Source organism: Coloeus monedula, assembly GCF_965178545.1.
Source record: "Coloeus monedula genome assembly, chromosome: 16".
NCBI lineage: Eukaryota > Metazoa > Chordata > Aves > Passeriformes > Corvidae > Coloeus > Coloeus monedula.
Window position 1 is genome coordinate 12,590,261 of NC_138796.1, and position 17,523 is coordinate 12,607,783.

Sequence of the window (17,523 nt, forward strand, 5' to 3'; positions counted from 1 at the left end):
AGCAATAACCAAATCCATTTAAACCAACACTTTTGCAGTGCTCATTTTGAACAAATGACACAAGTTTCAGGTTATTTCCTTTTTTTCTTTTAAATGAACTTAAAACACCTCAGTTTTTCTTAAAATTGTATTTTAACAGTCTTGGCTGAATACAGATTAAGCATTGATCAGAGGCAGAAATAACTACACTTTCAAACTAGGAGAGAAACTTCTGCACTTCTGGAATACAGTCCACAAGGAAAAGTGGGATATGAGACATCTGGTTTTGCAGATATATGTGCATATATCTGTATTGACACACACAGGATTTTATATACACATACACTGACATGCTTCAAGCTGTCAGGATTTTTGAATCACACAATTCAAACCCATCAAATCTACATGGAGATTTGTGAAACTTCAGACATTGTGCATTGACATGCAATGGAACAGCAGAGTCCAATGTGCTTGGAAGGACAGCATTAAGTACAAATGGTAGGCACGTTTTCCACAGTATTGCAGGAGCAATTCTCAACTTCCATTCACCAGGCCAGAGTTCTTTGAACAAGTATTTGTAAAAAATTTCTGCCATTAACCAGTTTTTTGATTGTTGCTTGCAGCTGTCACTTGAAGGAGAAATATTGGAAATACTGGAGAGTAATAAAATAATTCTTGTAATTTATGCAATTTAACTAAGACTGTGACTACTGGAAATCTCATTAATTACTATGCTTCTAACCTTCCTAGACAATAGCATACCCTTAACTAACAGGATTTAGAGATGCTTCCTTTTTTCCAGCCATCCACGACTAATATAAAAGATAAAACATAAGCTATTTTTTCCCCTTTGATATATATATTGATACTCTCTCAGCCTTCAGCCCTCATGTGGAAGCTGGCAAATGAACATGAACCTATTGAGATCCTAACTACAAGCAGCATTTTCAGGTTATGAAATAAAGAGGCCCTATCCACAGGCTCCTTTGACCCCAGGAATGTGTATGATGGAATATGGATGAATTTAACACCACAGATGCTTTAAAACTTGAGCTGCTGCAGAAGCCTGAAAATGAAAGTGAGCTGAAGACCCAGAGGCATTCATCCAGCTGAGAGAAACACATTAGGAAAATCAGTCATTTTCATTAGGTTTTAAGAGTAATACAACAATAATGACTTCAAGTATGTCTAGAAAACAGATAAAAATATTTTTAGAAATCAAAGGTTACAGTTTATTTACATTATTCACTGTAAAGCCCAGATAACGCTTGGCTTCCTCCATGCTCCATAGGTATTTTCCTATTCTTTGCAGCTAAGATTCTTGTATTTCGTCTGATTTTGTCTTATACAAATCTAATTTTCCCTAGTCTAGTCATCTAATTTCTAATTAAAGTACTTCAAAACAGATGCTTTTTTCATCTGTGCTACTAGAATGTATTTAATTTCTTGCATAGAGCCTTCTAATTATATTTTGACAATCTGCCTTTGAATTTGTACATAAAATTAATACTGATAACTAAAACATTATTATTAGATTTTGCGAGAAAAAATATTGAACTTTTTAATCGACTTTAGTAAGAAAAGATTATTTCTTCTGCATCTAATTTTGGTATTAAAAATATTTAAATTGCAATTAATACAACTGAGGGAAGACTGAATTATTTACAGTAAGATCTTGGATAAACCTCAGAACACAGAAACAACCTATAAATTCCCCAATGGGGAAAAAAAGTATTACTATTCCTCCAGAACACTAAATTCTAGTGTGATGGAATAAAAGAGTTGTTTTTTGGTTTTGTTTTTTTTTTTTTTTTAAGAAAGAGGATTTTAATATAAAGTTTTGAGAGAGCAGTGGCAGAGGGGACACTGAGGGGACCAGCCTGGGGGAAGGAACACTGCAGAGACCCAGCCCTCACCCCTGGAATGCTGCCTGGCATCACAGACAAAACCAGGCTTCCCAAGATCAAAGACTATTCCCACTCATTCTTCTCTTCCTCCACTGTTTTCTCCTCCAGCCCATGATTAAGAATGCACTGTTTGATGAGGTCCTTTGCTGAAGCACCATAGTTATTTTGAGAAATAATTACTCCAAAAATATTCAGGCTGTAAAAAAAAGTGATGTGCAGTCATTGATATTTTTAGGATACTTGAAATTCAGTTCCCAGTGGTTTCAAGATCTCTGACTAAATGCATTTTCCCTCATTTTTTCATACTTTTAAAAATAAGTTTTTTGTGTACAGTTATTTACATGATGCATACAAACTAATCTACCGAAATACCAACGTACTCGTGGTGCTGCACAGAGTACTCACTGCCTCATGGAAAGTGTTTAGCCTCATGCCACAGCTAAAAAAAAATCACTGTATTTCTCAAATACTCCAAGAGCCAAGAAGGAACACCAAGGATCAACAATATGTGGACTCACCCACTAAATTATAGAGGACTTTTAAACCCCTTCTGTTAAAAATAGCTTTTAACTGGAACCACTGTGTAGCCAGCACTACAGGCAGCTTCGAAGTAAAGATCTGCAATTAGTTTAAAAGAATTTTAAAAATTAGTTGGAATCTCTTATGGTATTGTTTGAGGAAGTATAAACTGAAATAACATTTTCTGCAGAAAAAAACCACATACCATTAGATAAAATCATGCTGTTGGTGTAAAAGCAACAGTGGTGCACAGCCTCGGTTACGGGCCCAGCTCTCTCCTGTCACAGGAAGGAGATGAAACTTCTAGAAAGCTTTCCTGGCAATGGTTTAAAGGTTATATACCATGACAGAGAACCTGAGCTTATAACATGCCACCTCCCCATACACATGGCATTAGGACCTTGGCTCACGAAACAAAAGTTTCCAATTTACAGTGCTGTTACTTATTCTCCAAGAATTTGGGGGGAATTACAAAAAAAGAAGAGGACACACATTACTTATTGGGGGTTTGCCCTGGAGTATAACAAAGTGAGACACAGGGGAAAAATGCTCTTCTCCCTCCAGCAACCCTAAGGAAGCACAGCTTCACAGAAAGCTCTTTGAAGAACTGGAGAGTGACAGTGGTGCTGAGTTCTCTACAGCATCCAACAGCTGCCTTCATAGGGAGGGTAAGCATTTTCAGTGGCAGGAGTTAATCAGCTCAATATGCAGGGCTGGTCTGCGCTGGGTTTTAGTGCACAGGTAGCCAAAATGAGTGTTTGCAATACAGGAACTAAGTAACTTACCACATACAAGGAGATTTAGTGATGATTACATTATTCTAATCCATTGTACTCTCAGCTTTCCAGGTAAATCAGCTGCTCTTTACACATATTCTTTTCTCTTGTGCTACCAAAAGGAGCTTCTTACTTCCTCTCACTACTAAGTATCAGTCCATCCGTATTTCATAATACTATTTACAAACAAAAAAATCCAAACAAAGCCACAGGAAAAAGTGGATAGAAACTGAAGCTATTTGTATCTCATTTTGCCTATATTAATATAAATTGTTATTTTAAGAGCCTAATCTAAATCTAAAAAATACATTCTTTATTGCATTCAGCGATTAATTTTTTTCATTTTCTTTTTCTCCCAGTCCAGCTGGATGATAGCCAGGGCTCCCTGAGTTAGTTCTGGTCATTCTGACCACTCTGTTCCTTTGTGCCTTTTGCAACAACTATTATTCCTAAACGCTTTGCTGTTCAGTGCATGAAGAAAACTGTAAAACTGCATCTCTCATGAACAAATCGGGAGATTTGCAAGTGTATCAAAGATCCTCATAAGCAATCCATCTCCACTCTCGATCTGCTGTTCTAAAAGTGTAATTTTATATTGGCATTTTCAGACAGAAATAGCACTATTCTTGTTCTGGTCTGAAATATTGTTCTGTGATGGATTATTTCAAAATGTCTCACAGAAATAGATCAGAAACACCTAATAAAAGGCTCCTGTTGTACAATAATAGTGTGTGTTAGCTTCTATTGTCCCTTCTGACTAGGGAATTTAAAGAGAGCCTCTACAGCCTCTCTCTTGAATACATAATAGTAGTTAAGTGCTCTCTTAGCCCTTCATTATCAATAGTCAAACTACACAGACTTAGTATGCTTTTAAATATGCTGTTAATTCAAAAGAAGTGCTCTGTGAGGGTCTTCAGTTATCTGGGATCTCTATAAATTGAATAAAGTCCTTCAGATTTTAACACAACCACTCATGGATGGTTTTGTTGATACACTGGATTGTTTCATCCATTATTAACAAGGAATAAAGTAACATAACCCCAAACCACACACCTCCTTTCTTCCAATATGTTAAAAATACAAACAAAATCTATGTTTAATCCCACCAAAGCTTATATATAGTTTCATTTACACAAGAGGGTAAGGAGGAGAATCTAAAGTAGTTGATGTCTAAAGGTGATTTTCCTAAGTCCAAACCTGTTTCTATGTTGCCTTCTGACAGCAAACCTGAAATACATTCAATTATTAAACAGCCTGGATGTGCTTGCTGCTGGTAATGAGAACCTGTGCCCTATACCACGCTTACGTAGCAAGTCCCTGACTCACAAATAACCTGATATACATTGTTAAAAGCAGAGGGACAGGGAAAAAAACCCACGCCAAAAAACAGTGAAGGTATGTGTCTCTAAGACATTTCCCGACATCTCTCCATCCAAAAATTCTATTTAAGTTGCTAATTTTCCTTTCCATCACTTTTCTAAGCATAGTGGATCTTTCTTTATTATCACTCCTAGAGTGTCCCTAAAACACTCAATGAACTGAGGCACTGATTTCAGGGAACTGCAATGAATGTTACAGCAAACATAATCTGTAAACCACCCTTCCAATTATTCTTTGCTGGCCATATCATCCATTTCCCAGCTTTTGGGAAACAGACCTCTCTCTCCAGTTATTCATGTGCGGTATCCAGGATGCTGTCACAAACTGGGATTGGAAGGGGTCAATATCATGCAAGTAAAAGTCAGAGAAGCAACAAAGTTTGCAGCTCTGGTGTGAGATAATCCCCCTAATTCCCCTTCTCCCCACCTCTTCCCTCTGTAGGACAGGTAACTCATCCCACAGTAACAGGGATTACTCCTTCTCCTGCTTGCTTAAAAAACACGCTGTGACTGACTTGTTTCTAATTTAATTAACAAGCCAGCCTTCCCATAGACTGGCTGCATTGCAGGAAAAATTTATGTGATGTTTCCACAGACAAAGTAAAGCAATTGCAGCAAACTGCCCTTTCCAAAAATAATTTAAAAGAGATTAATCATCCACAGGCATTCCTTGTCTGGTAACTAAAATGAAACTAAATTGCACAGACTCAGCTGGTGCTTGTACCAAAATCTGCAACACTCTTAGTGAGTTTACCTGTGCTCGTTACTGAACTTTATCACTGGCATCCAAGTGTAAATCCTTGTCCACACACTGTCACCAGAAAAGTCTAAAAACTGGACAGACACTCTACAGTCATGGAAAAAAATGGAGTGGTACCATCAGGATTTCCTGCAAAATATGTTCACTGTAAGATTTCTCTCTACAACCTCAGGTGCACATAAAGTAATATTCTGTGCTGTTCATTGCCATTATTTTACACTGGGGCATGCTTCCCACTGGAGTTGTTCGGGATCTTTGAAAAATCAAATATTTATTCCTAATCTTTCTAGGTCCTCTAGCAGACATAGCAGGTAAGCAGGTAAATGATGGCTGTTCTTGGTTCACTTGTAACTTTGAGAAACAAATATGAAGAAATTCTGAAGTGTAAACTTTTGAAGTAAACTCTGAGCTGGTATTATACTCTTCTTGAAATAAGATACTTGAGAATATACAAAATGCTCTCATGTTCTGCTGATAACTAAAATGGGTTGCATTCATATGTCTGACTGTTGAATAAAGATTGCAATAGGAAAAGAAACACAGAATAAATGAAGCTGGAGCCTTTCTGCCCAAACACAAACACTACAGTTTCAACATGGCCCTGCAGGGATTACAAGTGGATGTGTTTATGCTTTATCCTCTCATATTGTGTCAAGACACTATTTTCTGTGCAAATTACCTTTTTCAGTAAATCTATAAGACAGAGATGCAAATCTAATGCAATTAGATGCAGAGATGCAAATTACTAATCCCTCAGTTCTCTTTGCTTACATCAGTGAATGCTGGTTCTAACTTATAAATAAAATTCTATTCTGAACGACAAGCTGAGAATATAAAAGACCAAAAATTGAATCATCATGCATAATCCTGGCTTTACCTAGTCTGTTTCTTTCCTAGCCCAGACAGGTCCCAGAATTTCAGGAGCATGAAAAGCCATTACAGAAATGGTAATGCAGTATTTCCAAACTTTCTAAAGCACTCACTTTTACTAGGAACAATTCTATGCTTAGAGATTTCCAAAGAAAATCTGAAAGCACCAAACCAACAGAGCTTGTAAAGCTTGTAAAGCACAGCCCCCTCTCAGCTACCTTCATAAGGAACAAATGAACTGAAAACTCTGTATTTTGAAAGTTGCTCTCAATAAGTATTATGAAATGTAATTACAGTGTATATTGGGGATCCGGTCATCCAATGCCCAAAATGGGAAAAAACCGCATAAGATGGAAGAGAAAACATTAGCAATATGTTTGGAATACAATTAACCATAATTTCAAACTGCTTTAGCATTAATTTACAGATATAATCAAGGTTTAACACAGAGCAGAGTTGTTTTCCATTCCACATAACTATATTAACTTTACATTTCATATATTACTTTATTACTTTACATTTCAGAATAGTTTGTCTGCCTGACTGTCCATTCTAACACATGGATCTTCCTAACTTGGTTATTCTTCTAATCAGAGGAATTTATTCCTCTACATAACTGCTATTAACTTATCTAGCATTGCAAATATCCCACCCAGTTCTGGACAAACAAGTGTTCCAGTGATGACCTTGCAGTTGGTCTTAAATTTTCCTGAGAGATTCTTAAGCCAGTGCTTTCTACATATATCCCTAGCTGGCACTTGGATTACAGCCCCAGTTTTATTCTAAAAATGCATCTTGCAGCCTTAACTCAGGTCCAGGCAGTGCCCACACAGGCTCACCCGTGCTGCCCAAGTAGTTGGTGAGATGGGAGCAGTAGCTCTAAACCAGCTGGATTTATATCCAGCCTCCAAACCTACACCATACACAGTCTGGAGAGGCTGCCACCTTATTTATTTAATGCATTTTAGGTCTCTCACTAATCAGGAAGCCATAAGAACACATTTTCACTAAGCACCAGAATGATGTTTAAATAAGAGAAGTCCAAGCATAATTTTTCCTCAAAGATTCTCTTTGTGGGTACTTAACTTTTTTAGCCCTTTGAAATTTGATCAATTATATCCACAGTAAAAACATCTGAAACAAACACAAGACTTAGAAAACAATGCAATGACAAAGAAGGACAGTACAGCTCCTGCTTGGTCAGAAGGCTTTCTTTTGGGTTATTTAAGTAATATCTAAACAAATAAGGAAACCTCTGTGTGAAATCAGTAGAAACATGGAAACATGGTCAGCAGATCAAGACCTGCATCTCAGCAAGATTTTACCAGCAATCAAAGAGGTCCAGCCATCCGCCCCAAACACATCATTTCCCCTATTTTGAAAGGACTCCAGCTTTCAGCAAATATAGATTTCTTGTTTTTACAGATTCTGTTTGTGAACAAATCCATCGTAATCCAGTATCAAATGGCCCCCTCATAATGGACCGGGGACAAAATTCACAAACTTTTACACTGAAGAAGAAAAAACTCCCTTCTTAACTGTTTCCTACCTTCATAAAGCTGCATCTATGGTTGAAGATTTAGAGTTAAATAATCAAATCTATGGAATTTCTTCTAGAAATCCCATAGGAAGAATACCAAAGCCTAAGTATATACCATGTGATATACATCCCAGAGAAACACCTTTAAAAGGTAATACTGACAGTATCTGTGGTGATCTCTTTAAAATGTGCAGACTTCAAAACAACGGTGAATAGAAGTAGATTAATCCTCCTCCAGATTTAAATGTATAACCGATTGACTAAATTAATGTTTAAAAAAATAAGTCATTGGCATTATCTTTAAATAAGCCTTGTTTAGTTTCCATGAGGGTATATATTTTAATGAAGAACTCATAATAATGTAGCATAAGGCATAATTAATTCTGGATTCTTCTTTTTTTTAGTAAATAACTAGTAGAGATGCTGAATTCCATTTTCCTATTGGCTTTATTCATCTTTCATAAACCTGGATTTCCTCTCTAATGGCTTGTAAAAGCTCCACAGAGTTTTAGAAATGCATTAGCTGTCATCAGTGGTGTTAATCTACCTAGGAAGTCCTCATTTGTCTGATGGCATGTTTAACATTATGATTTTTGAAACAACAGTTACAGCTTTGTTTTATACTTTGAAGAGGAGCATCTATAAAACACAGGTGGAATATTAAACAATAATTATTTAACTGCAATTAGAAAACTATTTAAGGTGTTTATCTAACACTACTGCAAATATATTTATTTAGGAAAATCTGCTTAGTCGATAGCAAAGTTTGACTCTCAGTCAAATTTACTCAAATTGTAAAATGAGTAAATCTACGTAGTGACAGACAGCTTTTACAAAAATTCTGCTTTAGAGATACAATACAGTGAACTTTTACCCCAGGATTAGAATTGATGTGCAAGCATATAATTCAGCTTCCCAAACTCCAAGCATCTTCACTGAGAAGTGTTTCTAGGGTATTTGCTGAGCTTATGCAAGACTCATTTAAATTCAAAGAGAAACACTAGAAAGATGAAATGAATCCCAGGTGCTCTTACACTCCAGAAATAGATGCTTTAAGACATGAACAAAGAGAATTAGTATTAGCAAGTGTACAGGAATCCTGTCTTCCCCATGATTCCTCTTACTTAAAGGCATGTTTTTATATATATTGCTACAGTAGTTCTTTACTTCTTAATTATATATAACATTATATTCCAAACTTTTGAACAAATTTTTGAAAGGAAGTTTGTTACAAAATCTTATTGTTGGTGGATGCTGCTGGCTTCCAAATCCAAACATGCCAAAAAACCCCAGGCATCTAAAACTTCTCTGTCTTCTGAGGGCTTATGAAATAGTTAAAAAGGCATAGACTCTTCCCCTCTCTCATTTTGCATGATGGGGAAAAATTTGCCAGTGATCTTGGAATATCTGCCCAAGAAACTGGGTGCTTACAATAGTCTTCACTGGGTTAAGACCATTTATGAAGTGAATACAACTACTCAGCTACGTGGGATGACTTGAAACTACCTCCTGAAACTCCTAGAACTTAAGGAAATTCAGGAAGAATAATAGTGCCTTAAGGAAAAGGAGGACGGGATCTTCTAAATTCCACTGAGCTGTGCTCCATGACTAGCTCTAATGGTTCTTCACCTCTAATCTTCAGTCCTTTCTTTCTCCACTGTCAACTTACAATTTTGAAATTTCTGAAATACTGTTTGTTGGTTATGACCAGATAAGAATATTGTCTCATGTGAGTCACTGTGAATTCAACTGTTCTCTGAAAGAGCATTCACTAGCTTTCCAGGTAATTTCTGTAGCATCTTTTCCCCCACCTTGCATTTGGGAACTACCAACAATGAGCCTCTCCAACAGGTATAGCAAAACCATTTTCTACCAGGAATGACAAAGTCTTTTAAAATGGCCTTGCTGTGTCTCAAGCTACCTGCTTTACAGGGCTGATCTGTTGTAGTAACACAGGTGCAACAATATTCTATATTTCAATAAGGAGAGTGCAAGAGATTGCTCAAAAATTCATCATTCCAAAGCCCAAAAGAGAAAAACAAAAAGATCTGCAATAACTGAAAGGAACAACATGGAACCTGGCTGTCAGACTGCCTGAGGCAGAAAGAAAGGCTCGGTATTACAGATAAAATATACACTATATAAAAATAAGCAGGTGAAAATGATATTATAACAAACCACAAAAAAAAAAGAAAGTACCAGAGCATACCTAGTAAAGAAACCCAGCTGCAAAGCTGTATTTTCCCAGCCATAAATGAATGTTTGGAGAAAACAAAATCTAGCTTAAATAAAGGAAAACTATGGGATGTATTTGAAACTGGATGGATATACAAATAGATGAAAGAAATTATCCCAGTTTTCATGAAGACTTTGTGAGACAAACCATAGAGTGCTTGCTACAAATTTCCTTATTAGGACCTGCCTAAGAATTTAATAAATATTTTACTCGAAATGATAAGAAATGGATATCATAACTTCATTTAAGCATTTCTTTCTCATAAGAGGAAAACCCCCTTAAATAGCATGCTTTTATTTACTAGAGGGAGACTGTTGCCACAAATAAATTTTTTTAAAATTTCCTATCCATGAGCATATACAGAAAAGTGCAATTCTGTGCAAAGCTGGAATGATAAATGAAAAAAAAAAGTCTTTTCGTTTTCTCTGAAATATCGTTTTAGGACTTCCCAGCAGAAGGGTGGGAAGGGCAGGAACTGGTGGCCACCTGGGACTCTTGCTAGGCCTTGGAAGCGCAGCAGGAGTCTCCAGAGCGCCCTTCCCAAACGTGTCCCTGGAAATCCACGCCAACGCCACCAGTGCCAAAGAGCCACAGTGCCGGAGCGCTGTAATTTACTGCAGCACGAGCATTTCACAGGCACAAAAACAGCTCTGAAAGGCTACCCAGGAAGAAAAATCCATAGTGTTTTGTAAATGTATAGTATTTTGCAGTCCCCAAGCAATACTTTCCTGCCATAGTGTCTGTTGTGCATCTCAGACTCTCCATTTTTAGCTGTCACACATTTCCTCAATAAAGGTTTTTCTTCACAGAAGCGTACACTCCAAAAAAACCCTGAGCTATAACAATCATGTCACTGGTCCTACTGTTTACCATTATCTTCAAGGTTTTAGGGTTGATTTACACTGTGTTCCTCCCTATTTGACTTTAATTGTCTGCTTCAAGTTGTCAGGACATAACTATATCTTAGATTTGCATTGCATTAGGGGATCTTCTCCTTTCTCTATTGATCTTGTCTTACGGAGTAATTTAACTCAATTCTAATTTTCCTGTGCATGCGGGGTGCTCTCCATCCAAGGAAGTGAGTTATGTGTATTCAAGTGGTGCATCTTATGAATCTTGTTAAGCTTTACCGCCTTCCAGCCCGCACTGATGGAATATTTAATCACAGAAATGAGTTGGCAGATTTGATGTACAATACGGGGAAGCCTCGCGGCTGCGGCTCCGCTGGCAATTGAGAAACGGGGGAATTTGCCATTCATCAGTGCCATCCTGACAGCTTTGTATAACCTTCTGTTTTTCACTTATTTATGAAGATTAAAGGTACTTTAAATCAACAGTTTCTCTGTAAATGTATCATCTTTATTTCAGAAGTGGCCAAATTTTTCATCATTTATTAGGAGCTAAAAGAACTTCTCACACTGACTGTGAAAAAGTTGGTACAGTTTTATCATGACAGTGCTGGAGACAACAATTAAATTAAACAAGTAGAACTCTGACTGTCTTAAAACTCACATTTCTAATTTTACAATCTTCAAATATTCAATTACTTCTTCTCTAAGGAAGGTGGTGGAGGGACCCCAAAAGTAAAGGTAAGTCACAGCGTTCTAGTCCAACATGCAAGAATTGAAGCATTGTTTTATTATTTTCCTAACAACTTTAGGAGATCGGCACAATTTTAACAAATTGTTTAAAAGAAAGTTTAAATGTTCAAATGTGAGAAATATCATCCTTTAGTCAATATAAACAAAATACATTTGACATGCATTAAGAAACCCAACAAAACCCAAACATAAACCTGCCTGCATGTATAAAGAGAAAAAAAATCATAAATAAATGACGTATCTTGATAGAACTTTCTGCAATGCTGTGGTGGAGCTTGTGTCATAATTCATAACATTAAATAATTGCTCTTCTAATGGTAATTAAAGATTCTCATTAAGAAGGGCAAACACCTCCCTAGTGTTGGCAATAAAAATGCACTTGGGACTTTAGGAGGTTATACAAAAAAATCAATAACCTGCCATTTTATAATTAAAAGACAAAATAAATGTTAGGGAAAAGTCCAGTAAATTAGGAAAATTACCTTCAGGAGAGATTGAAAATATTGATTTTAATTTACAAACTATGTGAACTCTTCATGCCCTACTTCATGAGACAATTATAAGTCAGATTGTTAATTCTGCATACGTATTAGAAAATTGATTACTGTACTATGGGAATATTATTATATTTGTCATTAACACAAAGTCATTTATATAAAATGACTAATAACTCTGACTTTCTAATTTATGCAGGTTCAGGGTTGGTTCACTAGCTACTCAAACGAGATCAATGTTAAATTCCTGTTTTCAACATAGACATACATCAGCAAGGAAATAAATTCTGCCTACACCAAATATTGCAATTCCATGAATACCCAGTTAGTATTTTTATTATACTGTGCCGTTTTTACCCTAATTGGAACATTTTTATCTATCTCTGTGGAGGCGCTTTTTTAACCACAAGTATCTGTTTGTAACAGTGTCTTTTTCAACAATTTTCATCTCTTGATGTCCCTCAAACTAACAAAAGTTTTTCAGCTTTGTCAACTGGAGACTCGAATATCACCATGAGTGGGGATTCCCCAGGTTCTGCAGGCAATCTCTTGTTAACAACCTCCATGTTAACAACCATCCATGCAAAATGTTTTCCTGATAGCTGTTTGTGGGCAGCATTCAAATTCCTCTAGAATCAAATGGGTTTCAGACTACAAATAAGTTTATTTTCAATCCCGTTGCTAAAGCACAGTTAGAAACTGGTGCTAGCCATGACTGACTCCCGGCAGACCAAACCTGATTCTCTTTAACTTCAAGTTGCAACCAGGATCAGAATCTGGTCTTGGTCAGGCGAAGATATAGATTTAAAATACAAAAACATCAAACCGAAAAACTAAACACAAAATTTAAAGAAAAATGCTCAGAAAAAAATTATGAATGCAGATACTCTATACCTATATATGTCTACATACATATATGTACAAAATATATATATTTTTTCGTAAGATAAGATTTTTTTGCCGTGGTTCTTTACTAAAGAGTTCTTGGAAGAAAGTGACTGTACTGAAATACAAAATCAAATAAAATCTAATGTAAGACCAGAATATTGCAGTACACTTCATGTTATCCTATCTACTTTCCAATAAAAAGGTATTCATATATCTTCTCTAGAACATTTAGTATGCCCAGGTAAGGTAAAACCTTGAATCACAAATGTATAAATGACTTGCAAATAATGGGAATCACACAAAGAAACCAAGCCTCACGCCAAACACATATTCTGTACTTTTGCATGTTTTAAAGAATACTAAAATCAAACATGGGCAGTTGGACAATCATAGAACAATCCTTACCTGCATAGAACTCTGGACTATAAACTGCACCAACAACTGGATTTAATTTCCAGCCTGCAGCAAACAAAAACATAACAGTTAATATTGCAATTAGCGATATTAATAACAACTGTTATTACTACTGCTGTTACTACTATTGTATAGAAAATCAAGAAAGATCACTGTAATTAAGTTTTATAGGCATCTTTGATTACTGATCTTTAATATCTGAGTCTGAAGTATGGAAATAAGTCATGAAACAAGGCATTCTCCAGACATGTGGTACTGGAGTAAATGGCCAGGTGAATTACCTTGGCTCAAATAAACATGGATTTACTCCTTTAAGATAAGGAATTAAGTCAGCACTAGTTCAGGTATCCCCATAGCCTCTGGTACAGAGCAGATGAGTTCTTAGCCATTGTTTTGGCTCTCTGGTTACGAGCCAGAGGGGCGAGAACAGTTCATTCTCTGGACACAAACATTTCTGACAAGGCTTTGTTAGCAAGGGCTATGGGGTGACCAAGTAATTGCAGCATTTTGATTCTTCCCTGGCAAAAATGAAAGCACAGCCACAGAACGGAAATGTCTGTTGTGATAGGCAGGAGATGCTCTGTGGGATCCAGTCAAATGCCAGGACTTTGTTCCTGTGTGTTTGCACCCCCGAGTGCCTCTGCTGGCACAGGACAAGGGCAGACACACCCCAGGAGTGGCCGTGCCTGTGCTCAGAGCTAACAAACACTGAGAGCCAGCAGGGGAGAGAATCCTGCAGCCACATCCGGCAGAACTCTCAGGGGGTACAAATCAGCCACTGCCCTGCTCTTAAATAATCACTGTCCTCCCACTACTGGCATAGAACAACAGCACAGAACTCACAGATCTTCTGCACCTGTGTTCTGGCCAAACTCCCCATTATTGCTTACACTTTACACCCGATGCAGCATACCCAGGCCGGCTGCAGACACACGGGGTGTGCAAAGCATGGGTCATGTTAAAGACAACCAGGCTGGAGGAATTGGAGGGGAAGGGGCAAGGGAAGAGCATGAGAAAGTGCTGCAAACTCATTAGTGTTCTCAGCTGTGGTGCAGTGCCAGTTACTGTGGTTTGCTCAGCCACAGGTAGATCCACTCCCAGTTAACTGCAAACTCCACAGAACATCCCCCCCACCCACATTCTCTTTTTCCTTAAGTGAACAATTATTTTGAACTACTGGAACTGAAAAATTAGGGCTTTTCCTAAAGCACACTCAAATCAGAGGAGTGGGGAGCACTTTTTTTAAATGGGAATAAAGAAAAAAAAACCTGAGCAAAAGCATGTTGTAAACTCCAGAGCTATGGTACTTAAAATAGAACTTAAAACTTCTTCTGGAATCAGAATACAATCCAGACACTGGCAACAAGGCTTTTCAAAACCATAAAGGCCAAGATTAGAGGGATTTAAATGCACACTAGGTTTATTTCTGCTTTGGCCGTATCATGTAATGCAAAAGCACAGCGGAAAATCATAAAACATCAAGGCATCGTAAGACTGAAAAAGTGCAATGCAAAAGCTCAATAACAAACAAACTATTCCTACCCTTTCAAGTTACCTCTATCTCATCCACAGTAACAATTTACGGGTAATTAACTGTTCAGTCACAGAGGGGAGGGGGGGTTTTGAAAGGCAACTCATGAAAAAGTTCACAGTTAGCAGCTTTGCATGACACCTTATCTGCAGAAGTGGCTACATTTGCTCTGTGTACCCAAAACGCAGTTAGGAAGCTGAAATACCCAGCCAAGAAGGGCCAAAATGTTTTTCCTCCTGAAAATACCACATGAGTTTTACCTGATCCTTCAATTTTACATACTACAGGATTATATTTAGGAACATCAGATTATAACATATCTCTTAGCCAAATTTCGTGATAAAAAGTAATTCAAATTTTGAGACTTTCGGTAAAAATCTAACTTTATATATGTTAGGGAATATTCAGTATTTCAAATTCAATATTTCCTCAGAAGACCACTGATCAACACCACCCAAAATGAAAGATTGGACGGAATTTCAGATCTGTCAGCTTTTGCTGTCAAAGCAGCTGACAGACATCTCTCAGATTTAAGTTACACTAACAGTGCCACAATTTGTCTGAGAGAAAGAAAAAAAAATCTTGGAAGACAGAGATTGTTCTTCACAGCTGAAAGGCAGTCTCATATTTCAGCTCCTTACCACTCTCCCAGTGATGGCTGTCTCATCTAACTTTTTGAAGTCTATGGAGGAAATACTTCATTCATCGTGAAAATAACAGTAATTAAACTTAACTTTATCTTGTCAGCCAACAATGTGCTGGCCCATAGCTGTGTGGGTTAATCAAGTGTGATGGGAGTTGATGTATCCGAGCGAGCAGCTGCCAAGTAACCCTTTTGCAGCAGCTGGAGGAGGCAAATTCTCGGCTGTGAGTGTAATTTTGTGCATTTTTCTTAGTGTCACAATATTAATCTCATTCTCGAGTTGAAACTATAAAAGCTTGAAACTTAAAAACCAGCCAGGGAAAGAAAAAACCCTCTGCCTGACCCAGCTCCCCAGCCTGTGCAGTCATCCAGAGAAGCACATGTCCAGTGTGCTGAAGGGAAAGAAACGATCTTGGGGTAACAAGCTGTGGTAGAAAATGGGGCACAGCAACACAGAGAGATTATTTTTCTTCATAGACCAGAGAGGCCACCATGGCCAGAGAAAGGCTTGGGTAGGAAAGAACCCTGTGATTCCATTTCCTTCCCTCCTGTTTGCTGCCCAGGTAGGGGGGACAGGGAGTGGGAGGGAATTTAACTGTGCTAATAGGCACTAGATGTGATTTTGAATCTATATTTAGAGCTACAGAAGGCTCAAATCCAAAGCATCACCAGTATAAACTTTAAAACATAGTTATCCTTTTACAGATCTCTGTTTCATGTTTCTCCTTTATTGCTGCAGTTCTCTGAATGTACTTGCCCATAATTCTCTGTACCCTACAACCCTTGGATGAGCATCCTGAACTGCAATATGGGCATCAGAAGAAAGTACAACTGTGAACAGGATAGGCTGGAACATCTAAAAATGTCTCAAATATTTTTGCCAACATGTAGCACCCCTGACACTGAATTTCTTTGAAAAGAGAAGGCAGTTGTACTTCCAAAGCATAAGGTGAGCCATCACAATCATCCTGACTGATAACAAACCCACAAAGAAAAGCTCTCCCAGCAACTGCTCATTTGGGGAGTCAAAAGTCACTGGAAAGCACACTTATTTCAAAGACCATTTAGGACACAAAAGCAAACCACTTATTTGAACGAAGCTATATATATTTAAAAAAAAAAAAAAAAATCAAGATTTTGTGTCTTGAAATCTACTGACTTCTGGAATCCCATTAGCAACATGAGCTCTGTTATCAAACAACCAGCTGTATTCAGGAATGAAACACAAAACAGAGTGTATCTTGTTTTTAAATTAAAATAAATATCAGTTCCTGACGTTTTGATAGAATACAACATGTGCCCCAACTACCTTTTGAATACCTGCCAACAACATGCCAGTCACAACACACACTTTGAAAGATAAAGAGAGGCACTAAAACGTTAAGTGGTTCTGAAGCAAACAAAAAGGCATGTGCAAACAAAATGTTTCTGGCTACCTGCATCAGAAGAGTCTTTCAAATTTTAATGTGCAGGTAGAAAAACTGGCCTTACAGTTTATTTAAAAGATGAGACCTTTACTTTAGACAACAATAATCTTCAATAAATAATCAGCTCCAGCACTGGTTAATTCCTGACAAAATGATAAAGAACGAGACTCGCACCATGCCAGGATGACTGATAGTATAAACACTGATGAAACTAAATGAAGCACCTTACACGTCTGCACTTCATTCCTTGTTGCTTGTGATGATTATGCAAAAGGGACGTGATTGTCCTTGTGTGTTTACTTTAGGGGACTTCAGACATTAAAAAAAAAAAAAAAAGCAAAAAGGATTAAAATAATCAAAAGTTATGAATTGCAACCAGAGGTCTGCTTGGTAGATACCTGGCAAAATGTGTTCATAGGAATATTCTGCATGCAACACCTTGGATGTCTGGGATCACAATAAATAAATGCTAATTCTTTATGCACTGAACAGGGTATTTCATACTCTTGGTGAGATCTAGATTGGATGGAACAGGATGGAAAATGACAAACAAAACACT

The 17,523-nt window shown here is 37.4% G+C and overlaps 1 protein-coding gene across 15 annotated transcripts in view; it reads right to left on the reverse strand.

The window, feature by feature from the left end:
- RBFOX1 (RNA binding fox-1 homolog 1) overlaps positions 1-17,523 on the reverse strand; it is a gene marked incomplete at its 5' end in the record, with an annotated part of 1,111,952 nt that overhangs the window by 61,588 nt on the left and 1,032,841 nt on the right. For all 15 annotated transcript variants that reach the window (XM_082292358.1, XM_082292365.1, XM_082292372.1 and 12 more), the window contains one exon: positions 13,355-13,408. In XM_082292358.1, the coding sequence (XP_082148484.1) occupies positions 13,355-13,408 (54 nt within the window). The remainder of the gene's footprint in view (positions 1-13,354; positions 13,409-17,523) is intronic.